This window comes from Arvicanthis niloticus, chromosome 1, assembly GCF_011762505.2.
Source record: "Arvicanthis niloticus isolate mArvNil1 chromosome 1, mArvNil1.pat.X, whole genome shotgun sequence".
Taxonomy (NCBI): domain Eukaryota; kingdom Metazoa; phylum Chordata; class Mammalia; order Rodentia; family Muridae; genus Arvicanthis; species Arvicanthis niloticus.
Window position 1 is genome coordinate 60,440,026 of NC_047658.1, and position 17,594 is coordinate 60,457,619.

A 17,594-nucleotide genomic window follows, 5' to 3' on the forward strand; every position below is an offset into this window, starting at 1 on the left:
GTGTATTGAGTACTGTTCTGCCTTAGCAAACCAACACTGCTCATAGCTGTGCTAGGTGAAGGGAGAGTCCTCCTCTTTGGGTTCTGGCCTTTTATTGTAAAGTTTTTGAGGCAGGAGACTTCCTCTGTCTTTTTAGGGTCAGGTTCAAACTAGGCCTGCAGGAGGGTGACCTCTGTCTTTTTTCTCAGCACAAACTTGAGGTCCTCTGTTGATATGTAAACTAAGTTTGGAGATGAAGGAAGGTTAAAAATATTTTTATCTGGCAGTGCTGAATTTATTCTAGTGTTATCATGTATTCTATGAACTGAATTTCCCAGAAAAATAAAATAAAAGCCACCCCATTTCTCTGTTAAAGATTCCGTAGGATTGGAAGACTGCTTACACCTTCCTGCCTGCAGAGTTGGGGTGTTGTCCGTGCAGAGTGATGCTATCTCAGGCTATTTTTAGTTGCCTTAACATTCATCGTCCACCTCTATACCTGACTTTATAACTATAGTGGAAACATGTTTGGAAAATATTTGTTTAACAGACCAGTCGCACCCACTTACCCCAAAGCTAGGCGTTTTCATCATACACATCTGAGAACCATGACGGAGACTTCCCCACTTTGCTCGAATCTACCCACCTATGTCTTTGAAAAATGCCGTGCGTGATTCCTGACTTTCTCTTTTCTGTAACTTTTATGAAACTATTTCCAAATTGGAATATGTCGTTCAGGGCATCCTGAACCATACGTTTCTGAGCCAAGGTCTATCTAGCACAAAAATAAACCCTCTCTTGGAACCTTCCAGGGACAGGTGTTTTGTCTTGACAGCACTTTCCATGTGAACAGGTGGAGTGTGTTTTAAGGAATCAGAAGGCAGACCTGATGGGTCGAACACAGGGAAGGGGGCCACAGATAATGAAGAGCCCCCCTCGGGCTTCCTCCTCACCTCTCACCTGGGACAAAGGCCTGTAATGCCCTTTCTCCTGCCAAAAGCCTCCCTTCCACACCTTCCAGCCACCTGATTGAAGCTGGTCCTGAAAAGGTTTACCTGAAGCTGTGGGTCTGTCAGTTCCTCTTTCTTAAAGTTCATCAATCTATAATGGTAAGAGGAGGAGAGGGCAGATCCCAGGCCACCAAGAAAACTTAACTTCCTAATTCCTGTGTGTGTGTTTCTTCATTTTTAATAAAATTTACCTATAGCTGCCTACTATGTTCGAGTTTTTCTTTTTAGTTCTTTAATTAACAGAGACCAGCCTGACCAAGACCCCTAGAAGCTAACATCTCTCCCCCCCCCGCACCCCCCCGTGTGTGTGTGTGCACTGCCACGAAGCCTATTTTGAGCTTAATTAAAGTAATTGTGTATTCTTCCATGCAGTTTTATTCACCAACTAACCTCCCCTTTCTCTCTTTCTCTCTCTAGTTTATCTGTACTTTCGTTGGCCTTTTTTTTTTTTTTTTTTTTTTTTTTTTTGGAAAACACCAGCTAAGGTATGGTGTTTCCTTATATTGTAGGGCATTTGTAAACGTTTCAGCTCTCAAATACTAGAGAAACAGGACGAGCAATCCAGAACCACAGATTCAGAATTTTATTAAAAGATGAATTAAATCTTATTAAAAATGAAGTGTTTTATTTGAAAAGATTTGGTCTTTTCAAAAAGCTGGTATTTTAAAAACGGAAAAAGCCTAAGTAACTTTTGTCAAGCCAAAAGAAGAAGAAAAGCAGAACACAGCAAAACAAGAAATCAATAAACAAGCCCCAACCACCCACCCCTGGCAAACCAACTAACATTGCAAGTGACCTTTGTTGCAAAAACAAATAGTGGTGGTGCACACCTTTAAAAAAAGGAAGTTTTAGCCGGGCGGTGGTGGCGCACGCCTTTAATCCCAGCACTTGGGAGGCAGAGGCAGGCGGATTTCTGAGTTCGAGGCCAGCCTGGACTACAGAGTGAGCTCCAGGACAGCCAGGGCTACACAGAGAAACCCTGTCTCGAAAAACCAAAAAAATAAAAAAATAAATAAAATAAAATAAATAAATAAATAAAAGAAGTTTTGCTTTGTGTTAAGAGGGCTGGCACGTGCCAGTGTAGAGTGAAAAATTATAAAGGCCATTTTATGAAATATGTGTAGATTTTTCGCCTTATAGAACTCAGAACTGAAAATAAGATTTCAGGCCTTCACATTCCAGGTGAAGGACTCTTGCTGGATTACATTCCCCAAGCCTCGCCCAAGGCAGGAAGGCATTCCTGACTACAGATAAAGATGCTACCACCTAGGTGGGGCTATAGCATGGTGAAAACCACATTTTTGATAAGAATGAGTGTGCAGAGTGATCTCACATGACTCTAGATCATTTGGGCTAGATTCTCTGAAATGTTCCACTGTTCTTGGTTACCCCTCCCTTGGTCTTCCCAGTGCTATGTTCAAAATTTGTAAAACAACCAATCATGTGTAAGGGTGCGAAAATGCCTTCCTCCCCCCACCCCATGCTATAAAAGACCCTTTAACCTACCACACGGGGCCAAAAACCCTGCTCTTGGAGCTAAAGAGCTTGTCGTTTTTGACCACTGGCTCCTCCCCTAATAAACCTCTGCTGATTGCATCCAGGTATGGTTTCTTGTGATTTTCGGGTGGTCGTGATTCCGGAGGCTTGAGGAAGGGTCTCCCGAGTATGGGGGTCTTCACCAGGCAGCGGTGGCGCACACCTTTAATCCGAGCACTTGGGAGGCAGAGGCAGGCGGATTTCTGAGTTCGAGGCCAGCCTGGTCTACAGAGTGAGTTCCAGGACAGCCGGGGCTACACAGAGAAACCCTGTCTCGAAAAACCAAAACACCAAAAAGAAAAAACAAAACAAAAAACAAACCAAAACCAACAACAAACAAAACAACAACAACAAAAAACCTCCAAAATGTGATGACAATAATAGCAGTAATAGTATTATTGAAAGATCATTTTCCGAGACTAAGGACCTCTGAATGTTGCCTGTGGAGTTCGTTTTAGTACGTTTCTTAGAATTCGGTAACACTTCAGATTTGAAGTCTTTGTTTTAACGGGGACTATTTCCATATGCGTGTTGTTTGGCTTGCAGTTTAGACAGAAACAGCAAAAGTACAAAGTGTTCACAAAACCGTTTTTTATATAGGTACGTCAAATACGTCTGGACGTCAAATATTGAATTGAGGAGAGTGGTACTGGGTGGTTCCGATGAGTTAGGGGGTGTAAACCTAGGTTTTATTGTTTTGTTTTGTTTTTTTCCACCGCTCCTATGACATCACCGCAAAGCGGGAGTTACTGCACCGCGAAAGCACTCGGAATCTCGCGATACTCTGGCCGAAGAGAAGCGCGTTTTTGTGGGCGGGGTGGAGAGAGTAACTTCCGGCCAGGCCGCTGTTTGGGTGGCGCGGCCGAGTCCTCGCGGGCCTCGCCGCTTCGAGCTTCCACTGCCTTCCCCCCGCCTCGTGCGGGGGGTTGGGCGGCCGCGGGAGGCCGCTCAGACCTTCCCCGCGCCTGCGGTCGGCCCAGCGCCGTGGCTCTGCGCGCGGGGGCCCGGGATCTGAGGGGCTGCGGCCTACCCGGGCCCGCCGCTCAGCCCCATGAGGCACAGCCTGACCAAGCTGCTGGCAGCCTCGGGCCGCGACTTCCCGAACCACCGCGACAGCCAGGAGCCGCCCGCCACGCGCGCGCCGCCCGGGGACCCGACTGGGGCAGCGGCGGGGGCGGAGACGCCGAGGCCGGGATCGCCTGACCGCGAGCAACCTCACGGGGACGGGGGCGAGCCGGAGGCCCGGAGGGGGAGCCGCGGCAGCGTGGCCGTGCGCGCGCCCGCGCCCTCGCCCGTGAAGATGGAGGAGGAGGAGGAGGACGCGATCGCTATGGTCCCCAAAGAAGAGCCAGAGGACATGGACTTTCTCTCTGGGCTGGAGCTGGCCGATCTGCTGGACCCTCGGCAGCCGGACTGGCACCTGGAGCCCGGGCTCAGCTCGCCGGGGCCTCTGTCCTCGTCCGGCGGAGGCTCGGATAGCGGCGGCCTGATGAGGGGGGACGACGACGACGAGACGGCGGCCGCAGAGATGCAGCGCTTTTCTGACTTGCTGCAGAGGCTGTTAAACGGCATCGGAGGCTGCAGCAGCGCCAGTGACCGCGGCAGCGGGGAAAAGAGGCGGAGAAAGTCCCCGGGAGCAGGCGGTGGCGCCAACGACAGCAACCAGGCTGCGACCAAGAGTCCCCGGAAGGCGGCGGCGGCCGCTGCCCGGCTTAATCGGCTCAAGAAGAAGGAGTACGTGATGGGGCTGGAGAGTCGAGTCCGGGGACTGGCAGCCGAGAACCAGGAGCTGCGGGCCGAGAATCGGGAGCTGGGCAAACGCGTGCAAGCACTGCAGGAGGAGAGTCGCTACCTACGGGCTGTCCTAGCCAACGAGACCGGACTGGCTCGCCTGCTGAGCCGGCTGAGCGGCGTGGGACTGCGGCTGACCACATCACTCTTCCGAGACTCGCCCGCCGGTGACCATGACTACGCCCTGCCGGTGGGGAAGCAGCCGCAGGAGCTGCTGGAAGAGGACGACGCGGCGGGAGGAGTGTGTCTCCATGTGGACAAGGATAAGGTGTCGGTGGAGTTCTGCTCGGCGTGCGCTCGGAAGGCGTCGTCTTCTCTTAAAATGTAGGGTCAAGTAATCTGCTCTTTATCCGCGTTTACCCCTTTCTACTCCCTTACACCATGTAAAACACCTTAGTGGGACATCTTCACCGGACGCATTTCAGAGGCGGAAAAAAAAGTAATATTAAATCTTTTAAGTGTTTAGCTAAAAGCATGAATGTGACACTGTAACCAACTCCTAATGATAACCTGTGACTATTAAATCTCTCTGACAGTTTCTTTTTTAGGTGATTTCCTTCCTGCCAGGCTCCGTTGTAGGGGTTACAGAACAGTCGTTCCCGCCTCACAACCTGGTAAGGCTCCATCTCTTCACGTAACGCTCATGCTCTGCTGCTTAGCCTACTTTAATGGGCAGACATCTCAATGTGTGTGTGTGATATCTTTTTTGTTTGTTTGTTTATTTTTTCTTTTTGAACGGTGGGAGGGGAATCTTAATTTGGGCCTTGTCCACCCTGGAAACAGACTTGTGCTGGTCATTAATGTACTTAAGTTGCTTCTGGTTGAAATAGCTGTTAAATGTGTCCCCTTGTTCAGAGTTGCGTGTACCTAGCTCTTCTGTCCCCAGTGTGGACATGGCCTTGGATGACATCGGTTCCAACTGTACACTGAAACCTGCTAATAGAGATACAGTTTGGAGACAAACAGGTGAAGTTGAATGGAAGTTCCGAGTTGTACAAGGTGCAAATTGGAATTCCAATTGTAGAGCAACTTTTCAGAGGTTGACAATAAGTATTGAGGCATGCAAAAATGTGGTATTTTTCTGGAGATGACAAATCTCCTAAAATACTTAAAAATGCCTTATAGTTTTAAGTAGAAACTGTAGAAATACAATCTATTTAAAGATCCTAATATACCACTTGAGAAGTTGGAAATTAACATATCCATAAGATTTCTGTGTTTTAATTAGAAGACATTAAATAAAATGTTTCTTTGAGGACCAGCACAGTAATTACCTATCCATGAGTATGAAGAAATTGTTGAAAGTATTTATTTTTGTTGTATTAAAATTTAGGCTAAATTTCTGTATGGTTATTAGATATTGAAGGTTGTGAAATGTGAATGAAAACATGTAAAGTGAGGCTTCACAAAGAATATTTTCTCCATACTTCTAAAATTTTGTCCTACTTAAAAATGATTTTTGAAATTAATGATATGATTGATACTGTTTTTCCAAAGATGGAAAAATTTTTCTTCCCTCGAACTACTGTTTATTGTCCACTTGTCTAAGTGTGTGTTCTGATGCTCTGAAGTGCAAGAGACATTAAATTCTTTGTGAAACATCACTGTTTGATAAAGGATATACGTATTTAGCATCCTTGTTTTTCTTTGTGCTAAAGTGGATACAGCTGTTGGGGCAGAAGAGACGGGACCAGCTGCTGGCCACATTTCCTGCTTTATTTTAAAAGGTAGTATAAGAAATAAGGAAACAGAGGTAATATCAGGGCTTCTGCTGTCTTTTATTTTTAAAATGTTCATAATTAAGTATTTTCCAGCAGTCCAAAGATGTAAGTTATCCTACACGTAAGATGTTTTATTTTGTTATTTGGTTATGGAAATGGAATCTTGTTCTTGCACAACTAACTGTAAATGTTTTGTTGCTAGATAATATGATTTTGAGACCTAAAGTAGTCTCTGGTTTTTCCAGTATATCACATTTTGTAAAATTATCTACTGCACTTGAGCATGAATGGGTAGTAGCCAAACTCACAACTTGGAGTGACGGACCTGCTTCTACAAGGGTAGGAACAAGCCCCCACAATGCAGCTGCATGGATTTTAGTGCCTACTGAATTATATATATATACATATATATATAAACCAAAAGTAGTTGGAAACTTATTTGAAATGACTAATTTGTGCTCTTTCTGAAGTATGTTAAATGTAGCTTTTGAAACAGAAGCCTTGAATTGAAATTTAATACTTGAACATTTTTGTATATATTTCTTTGTATATAATTTTGTGCAGAACCAATGACAAAAATACAGTGTCATAATAAAATCAGGTTTGTTGATCTTTCAGTTATGGGCTCAAAGAATTTATTCATCTCTAACGTGATATTGGAAAGTAATGAATGAAAATAGGAAAAATGGTTGTTAATATAGACTTAATCAAAAGGTTCTGGAAGCAGTAAGTTTTCCTTAAAAAAATTATACCATTTCTGTGGAATATTTTCTTAACCTCAGTGCTTTTCTTGCATTTGAAGTGTAGGCTTGGGAAAAATCAGTTTTTGAATTGGGATGTTTTGAAATTCCAAGTACCAAGTTTTAGACTGTCATTTTATAAATGGCAGTTTGGAGAGTTAGGAGTTTTCGACAGTGGCAACATTAGAGCGTGCTATTTTTAAAGCTGCTTTCTTAGGTTCCTTATGTCTTATTAACTGTCTTTTCTGTTTCCATTTCATTGTTTCTTTTCTAGTTTTGGTGACAGTGATTTTTGTCATTTTTTGCATCAACTCATGGTCTTGTTTTTACATGGTAACTGCATGTATTTAGGACCTATCAGGGGCTTTAAATAAATTTGATCATATTTATGTGTAAGCACATTTTACTGTAAACATTTGGGTTTGATTTACAGCAGTTGTTTATTTCAGTGTGTAGTAAACAGTAATCTTAAGTGTCCTGTTCACTACTTGTTAATTAAAAAAAGTTATGATTAATATAAAAAACTGTTGTCTTACTATTTTTAGAAAATTGTGTTGTAAATAATTAGTATTTTGATAGAGTTCTGAAATATAAAATAGATTGCTTTAAAATTTTCAGGTTTGTGTGTATTTACTGTGATGGTTGAGAACAATTTACTATTTGGGAAACTTTCAGGTTTTATTCCTGATTTGTACCCGTGTAAAGATGATAGAAAACCTAAAAATGTAGCTTTTAAATACCTCTCTTCCTGTGGTAGTTAATATTCATACATTAATTGACTAACACATATTGGCATAGTATTTCTATCATAGTGACTTAAGCTTTTGTCCTTTTTTTTAACCATACTTAAAAGTATGTTTGTTAAAAAATGTAGTCACACCTCTGATATATCCAACAAAGTATTCAAAATATTTTAAATATCTGTACATTTCATACTCGCTAAATTAATCTCTTTCTCTTCTCTTTAAACAGCTTAGCAGTATCTGCAAAAACGAATCTTTTCCTACAACCTGTTAACTGACTGGACTGATGGTAACAGTAATTGTGGGAGCCATGTCGGTCAAAAATTTGGCATCTGCTGAAAAACATGAATGCCATTTCCAAGGTCCCAAATTACTTCTATACTGATTACACTTTCCAGAAATGGAGATATGAAAAGATTCTCTGGAATGCTTGAAAGACTTAATAGAAATCCATGAGACTAAGTTAATTTTTGGAACAAAATTACATCTTTTTTTTCCATTCATGGCAGTAACACTAAATTTATCGCATACTTTTAAAAAAATTGTAACCATTGGAGAAGAGAATTATAGTGTTTCATCAAGAAACATTAGATTTTTACACAATCAAGGACATTCTGTGGCATTAGACTTAGTGGGTTAGAATGACATAAATAGGCTAGCAGTGATCACAAACCTTGTGAGTTTGTATTCTGGAATGTAAAGAGCCGCTTTGGAAGACAGACACCTTGCTGAGTAGAATAAAGTCCTTAACTAAAAGATTAGTGTTTTAAAATAGATGCATTGATTGTATGTTTTGAAAAAGTGATTCCAATAATGTGTGGGTGCTAATTTAGGGTATCATGAGCATGTGTGCAATCTCAGGGTTTGGCATGTTGGATGTTCTGAGTACTTGATCTCGTTGAATGTGTTGAGGTTTCTGATGAATGATACAGTTTCTGCTGTTCTGTGATAAAATTTCTGTAGTATTCTGTAAGGATCTTTATATTCTGGATGATACTGGCTAACTTCATGAGTAAAAAAGCACTTAGAACCCAATTATTTTTCATTATTGTTGGACTATGCTAATGCATCTTTCATTTGGCCTAGATTGAATTACTTTTTGGTTCACTTGGGAAATATGCAAGATGAAGAGGGAGATGATAGGAAGTAGTGTTAATTACACTGTAACTTTGATACACAAAATCTATTCAGGTTGCTTTTTTTGTTTTTGTATTCGTCTACATGTTCAGTGCCCAGAAAGCCAAAGAGTAAAGGGACTTTGCACAGACTTCTCTTTAAAGTGACTGATGCTCCTACAGTACAAACCTTGAATACAACCCTGACAGAACAGTGTGGATAATTCACTAAAATGTAATAATATGCAGTTACCTAGTTGAGGCATTCTGAAGGTAGAGATCATTTTTCTTAACTAAATCAACATTAATAGGTAATAACTTGCATGTGTTTTCCCCTCCTTTGTAAGTTGATTTCTAAGTTTCGAGACTTACCTTTATATTTTTATTGTGCTTCTGGGTTAGTTCTCCCCCACTCCATTTATTTACTTAGGAATTAAAAAGGCCACTACAAGAATTTAAATACCATCATGAGTAGGCTCCATATTTAACCAGTCACCCTTATCATTTTTTTTACAATGCTATGTTTTTGTAAAAACTAATTTATAGATACAGTCACTATGTTTAGTACATTGTAATACTGCCAGTGTAACAATTTGAATTTTACTGTAGCACAAAAATGTTCTCAAATTTTGTATCATCCTCTTAGGGTCAAATTCCTATACCTCTCTGGCTTACTGTACTAGAGTTTGAGTTGAATACTATGTGTACACACATATCCTTAAATATAATGAATATGAATACTCCTACAGCCATGTGCCTAGTCAGAGCAAACTGCAAGATTCAAGGTAGTTTTAATCATCTGTCTACTTTAACTAGACAGAAATCTTAACCATTTTCCTCAGTGAGGCATTGTTCTTAAGTCTGAGCTACAAAGAAAGAACTAAGTTTCCTTAGGTTTTGATATGCCATGTACTTGCCTTCTGAACAGTTTTTTTTTTTTTTTTTGGTAGACTTGTAGCAATAGGCTAAGCATTCATTGCCTGGCTACCCATTTCTGCTAGTTAAAAGACTTGACTATGTAGCAGAGGGAAGAGGTTCATGAATCCTTTTGTGATGGAAAAGATAAAACACATTTACAGCTAGTGTGTTAGGAGTAAAGTCCTGGGATAGTTTTAAGCATAGTAAACAGTTTGCACTTATCAAACAGCTTGGTTATATCACTGGATTTTTAATTACTAAGTTGATTACACACTATCTGTATTGCTTAAGAAATCTAATGTAATTATTTTAATAAATTATTTTTACCTTGATCAATTGAATTAAGCATTAAGTAAAAGTGAGAATGTAGGTGGGCAGCTTTGTATCAGAAAGCCTTTGCTTTTGCTGTTATTCCTTGTAAAATAGGCAATCATACAAAACACATTTTCACATTGCAGTTCTAAAAGTAAAGCATACTAAATCTTGGGAACTCTAGAAAGAAAGAAAAAGAAATCACATAACTAACCCAGAGGAAGATACACTTTTTTCTCCTGGAAACTTCCTTCCCTAATAATTATACTTTAAAAAAACTGGATAGAGAATATATTTCATGTGCTTTTTGAAAGAACAAATTGTAGCATTCCGAAAACTGCTAAATTTGACTAAAATTTTTGTAGTGGCCTTTTTGTTGATGGAGACAGGGTCTTGTATTGGACTAGAAATCACTAGCCTCAAACTGAGAGAATGGCCCTGCTTTTTCTTCCCAATTGCTAGGCATACCTGTGTATTTTTTTTTTCTTTCAATAAAAGCCTATTTAACATGTCCAAAGCTGCCTTTTCTAAATCAACAAGACACAGTATTTAGAAGGAATAGTTAAGATGTACTATGAATGAAACCATACTTAGTATGGTTTTAGACATTGGTTTTCTCATCTGTGGTGACTAAGCTTGCTAAAGAGAATTGATCTGATGTGTATTACTGAGACTATATCTACATTTCATGATCTTAGAAGCAACGTGTTGCTAGTGGATAATATTAATAGTGCAGGTAGGTATTTGTGATCACAGGAATTGTTGGACAGTGCTCATTCCAATTCCAAAGGAGTAGTAGATTAAACAGGGATATGAAACACTTTTGAAGAATACAGTAGATCACTCCAGAAGCATAAAGGATCTGAGGAAATGACCCCACATACTTCAGAAAACAGAATTGATACTAAGGGTAAAGCTGGTGCTGTGCTAGAGAAATAAAATGAGCAATGTTACTCTAATGAGTAACTCAGGTAAGTTAACTTGTTAAGCACCGTGCATGGCAGGAGGAGGGAGCTCAAGTACCGGAAATCTAAAGAACCATAATAGGTAGAAACTTCAAAGATAACTATAAATTCTGTAGCTTCACAAGAATATAGGCCAGGATTAAGGATTAGTCCTTTATGAGGAAACACCCCAAGTTAAGAAAAAATACTTTTCCTTCGTGCTTGGCTTTGGGAGGACTGTTGATAATTGCTATGTAGTTAATGTTTCTTCTTGTGTTTTATACCAAACTAAATGCTTTAACATAAAGGAGTGGTATTAGGAATGGATAAAAAAACAGCATTGGGCAAACTAGAGAAATAACTGAATTTTTGTTTGTTGAGCTAGGTATTAAACCCACGGCCTCATGCATGTTAAAGTCAATCTGCCACTAATTTACACTCCCAGCCCAGCCTCAAAACTATGCCCCTTTGGTAGCTTTTATTGGAGGTCCACCTTGTGTGTAGTTTTTAATTGCAGGTCAGGGTTGTACCTTGTGAAAAACTACAAGCCTTATTTTTAAATTGCAGACAGATTATTTTCACCATTTTATTTTTGTTGCACATATTTGCTTTAAATTAATGAATTTCTAAGTCAGGTTCAGGTAACTGAAGGGCCTTTATGAGGAGTTTATATTGTCTAGACCCAAGGTATGCTGCAAACACAGTCTGAAGTAAAGTAGGAAATAACATTTTTCTAAAGACAGGCTTAGAAACTGTAATCCAGTAATTGAAGATGTTTCCCCTCTGTGGTAGAGGGCTTGATTCATACCTGTAAGAAAGCATATTGATGATTAACCATAAATTCACTGTAAGTCTTATTGTAAATGTAGATACAGTCTTTTTTTATTGGTATGTATTCATTGTTTGGTTTCATAGACACTTTGATTACTGCCATTCTCTTTTGTGTCTTAGTCTTAAAAAATGGTTCTGGTTTTTTGTGCCTCTTTCTCTCTAGTTCACCTCCGGAGGTACACAGATAGATAGCTACAGGAATTCAGAGTAACTGGAATTGTGGAAGGCTTAAATGGAGCAGTTTCCTGAGAGCATATTTACTCCTTTAGGACATGTGCAAACTCTCAATGATACTTTATATGGTACAGCTGTTATGCTAGATCTACAGCACTAACACTGGCTTGTTTTGTAGCAAGCATTTAATACACAAATAAAGGTTCTAAACACCAAGAGGCACAGCATGACAGAATATCTTAAAAACTCCTTAGGAGGGAAACAGTGCCTTTGGCCTAAATAACATGAGAATATATTTGCTGTTTTTAAGTTCAGAGTTCCTTAGGTAATCATATAATTGAAGGTTTTTAAATAAAACAGTCCTACCTGGCAGCAAGGCCCCCATTCACTGGTATAGCCAGAAGGATAGGGTACAGACCACCCAGCACAAAACCAACTAGTGCACCCCGCAACGTGGTACAGGTTTCACAGTTCAATTCACCTAGGAAATAAGCGATGATTATGATATCTAAGCAAATGTGAAGAATATAAGGTTCACATTTTATTTTCAGTGACACAGCAAAAATGATCTTGCAAATTTGCCCAAAGGAGTAATTTTAGAGGATAGACTGTAGCTTGGTTGTGTGGCTTAGCATGTATTAAGTAAGGCCTTGGATAGGACATACGACACACAACACAGAATACTCATTCAGGATACATGGTACAGAAATAAAGCTCAAATGTTTCTCTTTTTGCTAAATACTACACATGCACATAGTACTTCAGAGATTACAGAGTTGTATTACCACAACATACTCTAACTTTAAAAAACTTCCATACAGGGCTGGAGAGAAAACTCAGTTAAGAGCAATGGCTGTTCTTGCAGAAGTGCTGAGTTCAATTCCCAGCACCCACGTGGCAGCTCACTATTATCTGTAACTATAGTCCATGGGATCCAGCACCACTACCTGGTGCAAATGTACATTCAGACAAAACACTCATATTTGAAAATAGATTTTTAAAAAAGAAAACTTGCATATAATGTGCAAATTAACAAGACGCAAAGGCAGCACTGTGAGAGTGCTGCTTTAGATTAGGGAAAGTGACTGCTGTGTATGTGTGTACTCCAGCTGGTTGCAGACCTAATGTGAATCAGTTGTTGCATGAGATTTGGTCTTCCCTAAGTACTTCACTATAGCCCACAGCTACTTAGTTCTAATATTTCCATTTTTGAGTGAAGCTATGGTTAGTATGCACTAACACAAACTTAGGTGATAATGAGATAAAACATACCTGTACTCAAAGGTAAACTTACAAAACCATGGTAGGACAGGTTTGCTGTCAAAAATGGGATCACAGCCATTGGTAAGCTAGAAGCTATTCGAGCTTGTGTCACGTTCAAGGTTCGCCGAAATAGACTGTTTGCTATTAGGCCCCCAAAAGCAGCATTAAGTCCAATATATGCTGATCCATATTCAAGCACATTCCTGAGGATGAGGGGAATAATATCCTGTTTCCAAAATTAGGGTAAGTTCTCTATTTCTGTTATGTTACAAAACTTATCAGCACCCTGGGAAGAATCAGACAAACTTACCCTTTACAGGATCATAAACCAAAGAAATCTTTGTCTTCATATCCACATTTGTATTCAAAAAAGGTTCTTGAATTGGGGTAATGCATAAAGGACACAATGGCACTAGCTATGTATGCATTTTGTAATTTTAGTGAAGAACTGTTTAGAACTTTGCCCCAAATTATATAACAGGAAACAGCTCTGAGAAGGAAGATGCCTGGCTCTTCTGAGTCTCATGATACAGAGCACAACACGTTCTAAGGTAGTACTGTTTATCAATTACCGACTTAACTAGCTTCAGATGGATAGCCAAATGTCAGTAGTACAGTTAAGTGTTTCCTTTTACTCTTCCCTCAAGTATTAATATCCAGATTAGGAGTCTGGGCACTAACATTACAGTGAGACTATACTCGGTAGTTTATAGTAGTTCATTGATGAAAATTTTAACTAGTAATTTGAGATAAACGAATTTTAAGGCAAAACATATGTTCTCTGTGCTTACCTAAAACTATATAGTATATTTTGAATAAGCTCTTCAGTTTACAACTCAGTCTGGTTTTCACTCCTTGTTTTGTGAGCTGCAGTATGGTTTACTTTCATGTTTCCCATTCACCTCCATTCCTTTTTTTTTTTTTTTTTTTTTTTTTGCTTATTTTAAAGCATTTCTAGGTCATCACTACTGAAGCATCATGCATTGTGTAAGATCGTGCTTTCATTTCATTTACTGAGAACCAGTTATGTAAAGGTGACTTGTTGCTAAAGACACAAGGAAAGCTCATTCTGCTTTGGAGGTTCTCATAATTGGCTATATGAGAAGAGACTGAAGCTGAGGTTTTCAGAAGTCTAAAGATAGCTCAGGAAATTAGAAAACTATTAAAGAACAACAGCCAAAATGTGAGAAGCCTGGATTTTGTAGGGGTCAAAGAAATGGGAACTGGAGCATGTTCACAAAGCCGTGAAATAGGACTTACTCCTATTTTAACCATGCTCAGAAATAGTGGAGCTGAAACTTGAAAAGAACACTTGGTTGTCTCCCAACTAAATTGTAATTTGCTGTGGTTTTAAAATGAAACATTTTTATTGTTTGCAAGCTAAGTCTTAGTTGAGTTCCAACCTAGTTCCCAGTGTTCTTGGTTGATTTGGGGAGGATCCCACTGGGAGCCTGCTCTCTTCCTTTGTTCAGTTGTCATCTTTGTTTCTTACACTAGTCTTTTACAGCTTTTCCTACTAAGTGCTCTGTTTTGTGTCTCAGGAAACAACTAAATGGGGGTGTCTATGTAGGGTGGTGGTAAGGGATACACAGCAGTTGAGATTTATCAAATTCTTTACTGCTCAGTTATAGGTTAGGTTCTCTCTTGTAAGATGCTAAGTGTCAACCAAAAGTGGAACTGGTGTGACTTCACACCTGAAGATGGTTCAGTTGCTACGGTAATGTTTCACATCTTCTATCTCAGCTGTCTGTACCTACTTTGCTAGTGCCTCTTAACCTGCTTTAAATCTATTACCCAAACTAACTTGAATAGACAGTAAAGTTAGTTGGATCCATTTTTTTTTCCTGCTTGAAATCCTAATAGCATATCTCCTGTATGCTTCAATAACACTGTTTCCTCAAATATGACAGGTCCTGGCTTTGTCACTTTTCCTATGATCCTGTTCTGTTCTTCCTAGACTAGCTCCTTTTCCTCCTCTTAGAGGTCTCATGACTGGGCAGAATCAACCTGAATCAGTTTCCACAGTGAGTTATACAATGCACAAGCACAAAATGGTAGTGTCTCTGAGCTTCAGGGTTTTTTGGTTTTTTCATCAAAGCAAAAATACAGCTCAGTTTTCTTTGGTGTCCTGTGTTATGTATAATCCTTCAAATTTTGGTAAAGATACTTTAACACAAAGGAATCTTACCTGTCAGGTTCTGGAAGTTGTTTAATTTTTCTGGATATGATATTAAATATATCTTTGCTAGTACTTGGTTTATGACTTTCCATCTTAGACCTAAAAAACATAACAGTCCCATTTAAAGAATAATCATATCTAGAAAAAGTCTTCTGAGATGCATAATTTTGTAAGAGTTGTAGATTAACTTTATAATCTGAAAGGTCAGTGTATAAATAGCATACAACAAAAGATTCCCCTCCTCCAATACAGCAAAACAGAAACCTGAACATGAAAAGTAGCTTCTAAGTTTCTAAGACACTCCACAATCTGGATTTCCTAAGCAATTACTACAGGCAAGAAGCATTTGAAGTGATTTGATTCAGACATGGTGACATGCCCATAGTTGCAACAATTGGGGGGTAGGCCCAGCAGGATCAGCTCAGGCCTGTCCTTGATGATACTGGAATTTGAGGCCAGCAGAGATACATGAAAACTTAACCACAGGAAAACAAAAGCTAAAGAACTTGTGCTAAATAGACAAGTGAGGGGCAGGAGGAGGCACGAGGGTGATGCAACAGAGCTTCACATCATGAGAAAAACCAACAGCCAGTAAACCTTGACAAAAACATTAGGTGGAAAACTAAACTAAGATCACATAGCGATGTCATTAGGTACACAGGTAGTTAAAATTAGAAAACTTCACTTGGAAGCAGAGCTGTGATGTGCTGCTGGTGGAACTCTAAATTGTATTTTAAGTAAGTGTAACCACTTTGTAAAGACAATTAGGCGTCAAAGGTTAGCGAGATGACTCAGTAGGACAAGGTTTCGGTTTGCAGCTCTAACTTGTTCCAGGGAACTGGAATCCTCTTCTACCTCATCTACCTTCACGGGCACTGCAGGCATGTGCAGTAGTTCACACTTAGGCATGCACACACGTGCGTGCGCACGCGCGCGCACACGCGCGCACACACACACACACACACACACACACACACGATGAAAAAAATCTAGGGCTGGAGAGATAGCTGAAGAGTTATGAGCATGTGCTGTTCCAAAGGACCCAGGTTCGAGTCCTAGCACCCACATCGAAGCTAACACCTGTAATTCCGGGCGATCACTAGGGTGATCTGATACCCTTTTCTGGCCTATGCAGGCACAGTACACACGTGCACAGACCCTGTAGACAGAAAATGGCCCATAGGCCAGTATACACATAGGATGAGTATCACGGTAGAAGAATGGATTAGTTTTTGTGTAGATTTGGCTCTTTAAAAACATACTTCTGGGTGATAGGAAAAGCAAAGGTCTGCCACCTGGGGTGACACCTGTACTACTGGGAAACTGAGAAAGAGAGGAGGGTTGTGACACCTGCAATATTGGGAAACTGAGGCAGGAGGGTTGTGAGTTCCTGGATGTACTCCATGACCCTATTTCAAAAAGGTGAAACAGTAGTAGCAATAAACCAAAACCCAGAAATAACCTGATATAAATCAGACTGTCTTGGGTCACCATTCGTACTTACTTGCAACAACACTGGAACAATGTCTTACCAAACCTTGGGTACCTGTTGTATATATAGAAATGACTTGGAAAATGCTGCATGTGCCAAGTTCCATAAATCTTGACTTAAAATTTAACCTCGAAAGTACAATGCAGATTTAGAAGCTTAGGTCAGGTTCCCAGGATTTAAGTCCTGTTTCTTCTTCCTGGTATTACTTCTCAGTTAATAAATCCCCATCAAAGACAATGAGACCTTGAAATACTACAAAGATTTCCGAAAGTTTCTGCATAAAACCGGAGCATCAGAGAAAATAAAACTTAGCCAAGGTTATCTTGTAAATTGACAGTAATTCTGAAATTAAACTCAATAAATTCAGCCAGGTCTTTCCCTCGGGGATGGAAAGTGAAGACCAGCTCAGCACACACAGCTTCCCCCTCCCTCGTGGCCACCCCGCGCCTCTCCCAGCGCGACACTGGCACAGCTACTCACCACTCGGCAGAATGACGGCAGCTTATGGCCGCCTCCCCAGCCGCCCGTGCTTGCCCAGGTCCTCCCACGCCCGAGTCTACCTCAACCTTCACTAAAGCAGGGAACCATCTTTGGCTTACACGTGACTCTGTCTCCGCCTCTGTTTCCTGTCCAAGGGCTTCCGGTCCGGGAGACACAAAACTGGTGTTTTGTGAGGGCTGGTGGGTTCCCAGCCTATCCCGGCTAGAGCCTGCAAAAACAGCCATCTGTCGGTGGCCCGGTGCTCGACACCACCCCGCCTGGGCACGCAGCCCGACGTCCGAGTCCCCCATTCCTGGCGCGAGCCGCGTGGCTGCCGCTCGGCTACCGGCTGGTGAAGTTAGCCTG

At 40.7% G+C, this 17,594-nt stretch overlaps 2 protein-coding genes across 5 annotated transcripts; one reads left to right on the forward strand and one right to left on the reverse strand.

Moving 5' to 3' along the window:
* Window positions 1-3,341: 3,341 nt before the first annotated feature.
* Window positions 3,342-10,376, forward strand: Crebzf (CREB/ATF bZIP transcription factor). Of its 3 annotated transcripts, XM_034488134.2 has the most exons (4): window positions 3,342-4,640; window positions 4,853-4,930; window positions 5,975-6,043; window positions 7,750-10,376. In XM_034488134.2, exons 1-2 carry the CDS (start codon window positions 3,577-3,579, stop codon window positions 4,866-4,868), a joined length of 1,080 nt encoding a protein of 359 aa, XP_034344025.1. In that variant the 5' UTR covers window positions 3,342-3,576; the 3' UTR covers window positions 4,869-4,930; window positions 5,975-6,043; window positions 7,750-10,376. The 3 variants fall into 3 exon arrangements, with proteins under 3 accessions (XP_034344025.1, XP_034344009.1, XP_034344032.1); XM_034488118.2 differs by having other exon boundaries at window positions 5,975-8,555; XM_034488141.2 differs by having other exon boundaries at window positions 3,342-4,930; window positions 5,975-8,555.
* A 1,005-nt stretch (window positions 10,377-11,381) lies between these two features.
* On the reverse strand, window positions 11,382-17,479 carry Tmem126a (transmembrane protein 126A). Of its 2 annotated transcripts, XM_034488165.2 has the most exons (6): window positions 17,229-17,479; window positions 16,761-16,802; window positions 15,266-15,355; window positions 13,087-13,280; window positions 12,181-12,295; window positions 11,382-11,617 (listed from the first exon to the last, which is right to left on the reverse strand). In XM_034488165.2, exons 1-6 carry the CDS (start codon window positions 17,471-17,473, stop codon window positions 11,425-11,427), a joined length of 879 nt encoding a protein of 292 aa, XP_034344056.2. In that variant the 5' UTR covers window positions 17,474-17,479; the 3' UTR covers window positions 11,382-11,424. The 2 variants fall into 2 exon arrangements, with proteins under 2 accessions (XP_034344056.2, XP_034344053.1); XM_034488162.2 differs by lacking the exon at window positions 16,761-16,802 and having other exon boundaries at window positions 17,229-17,452.
* Window positions 17,480-17,594: the final 115 nt, after the last annotated feature.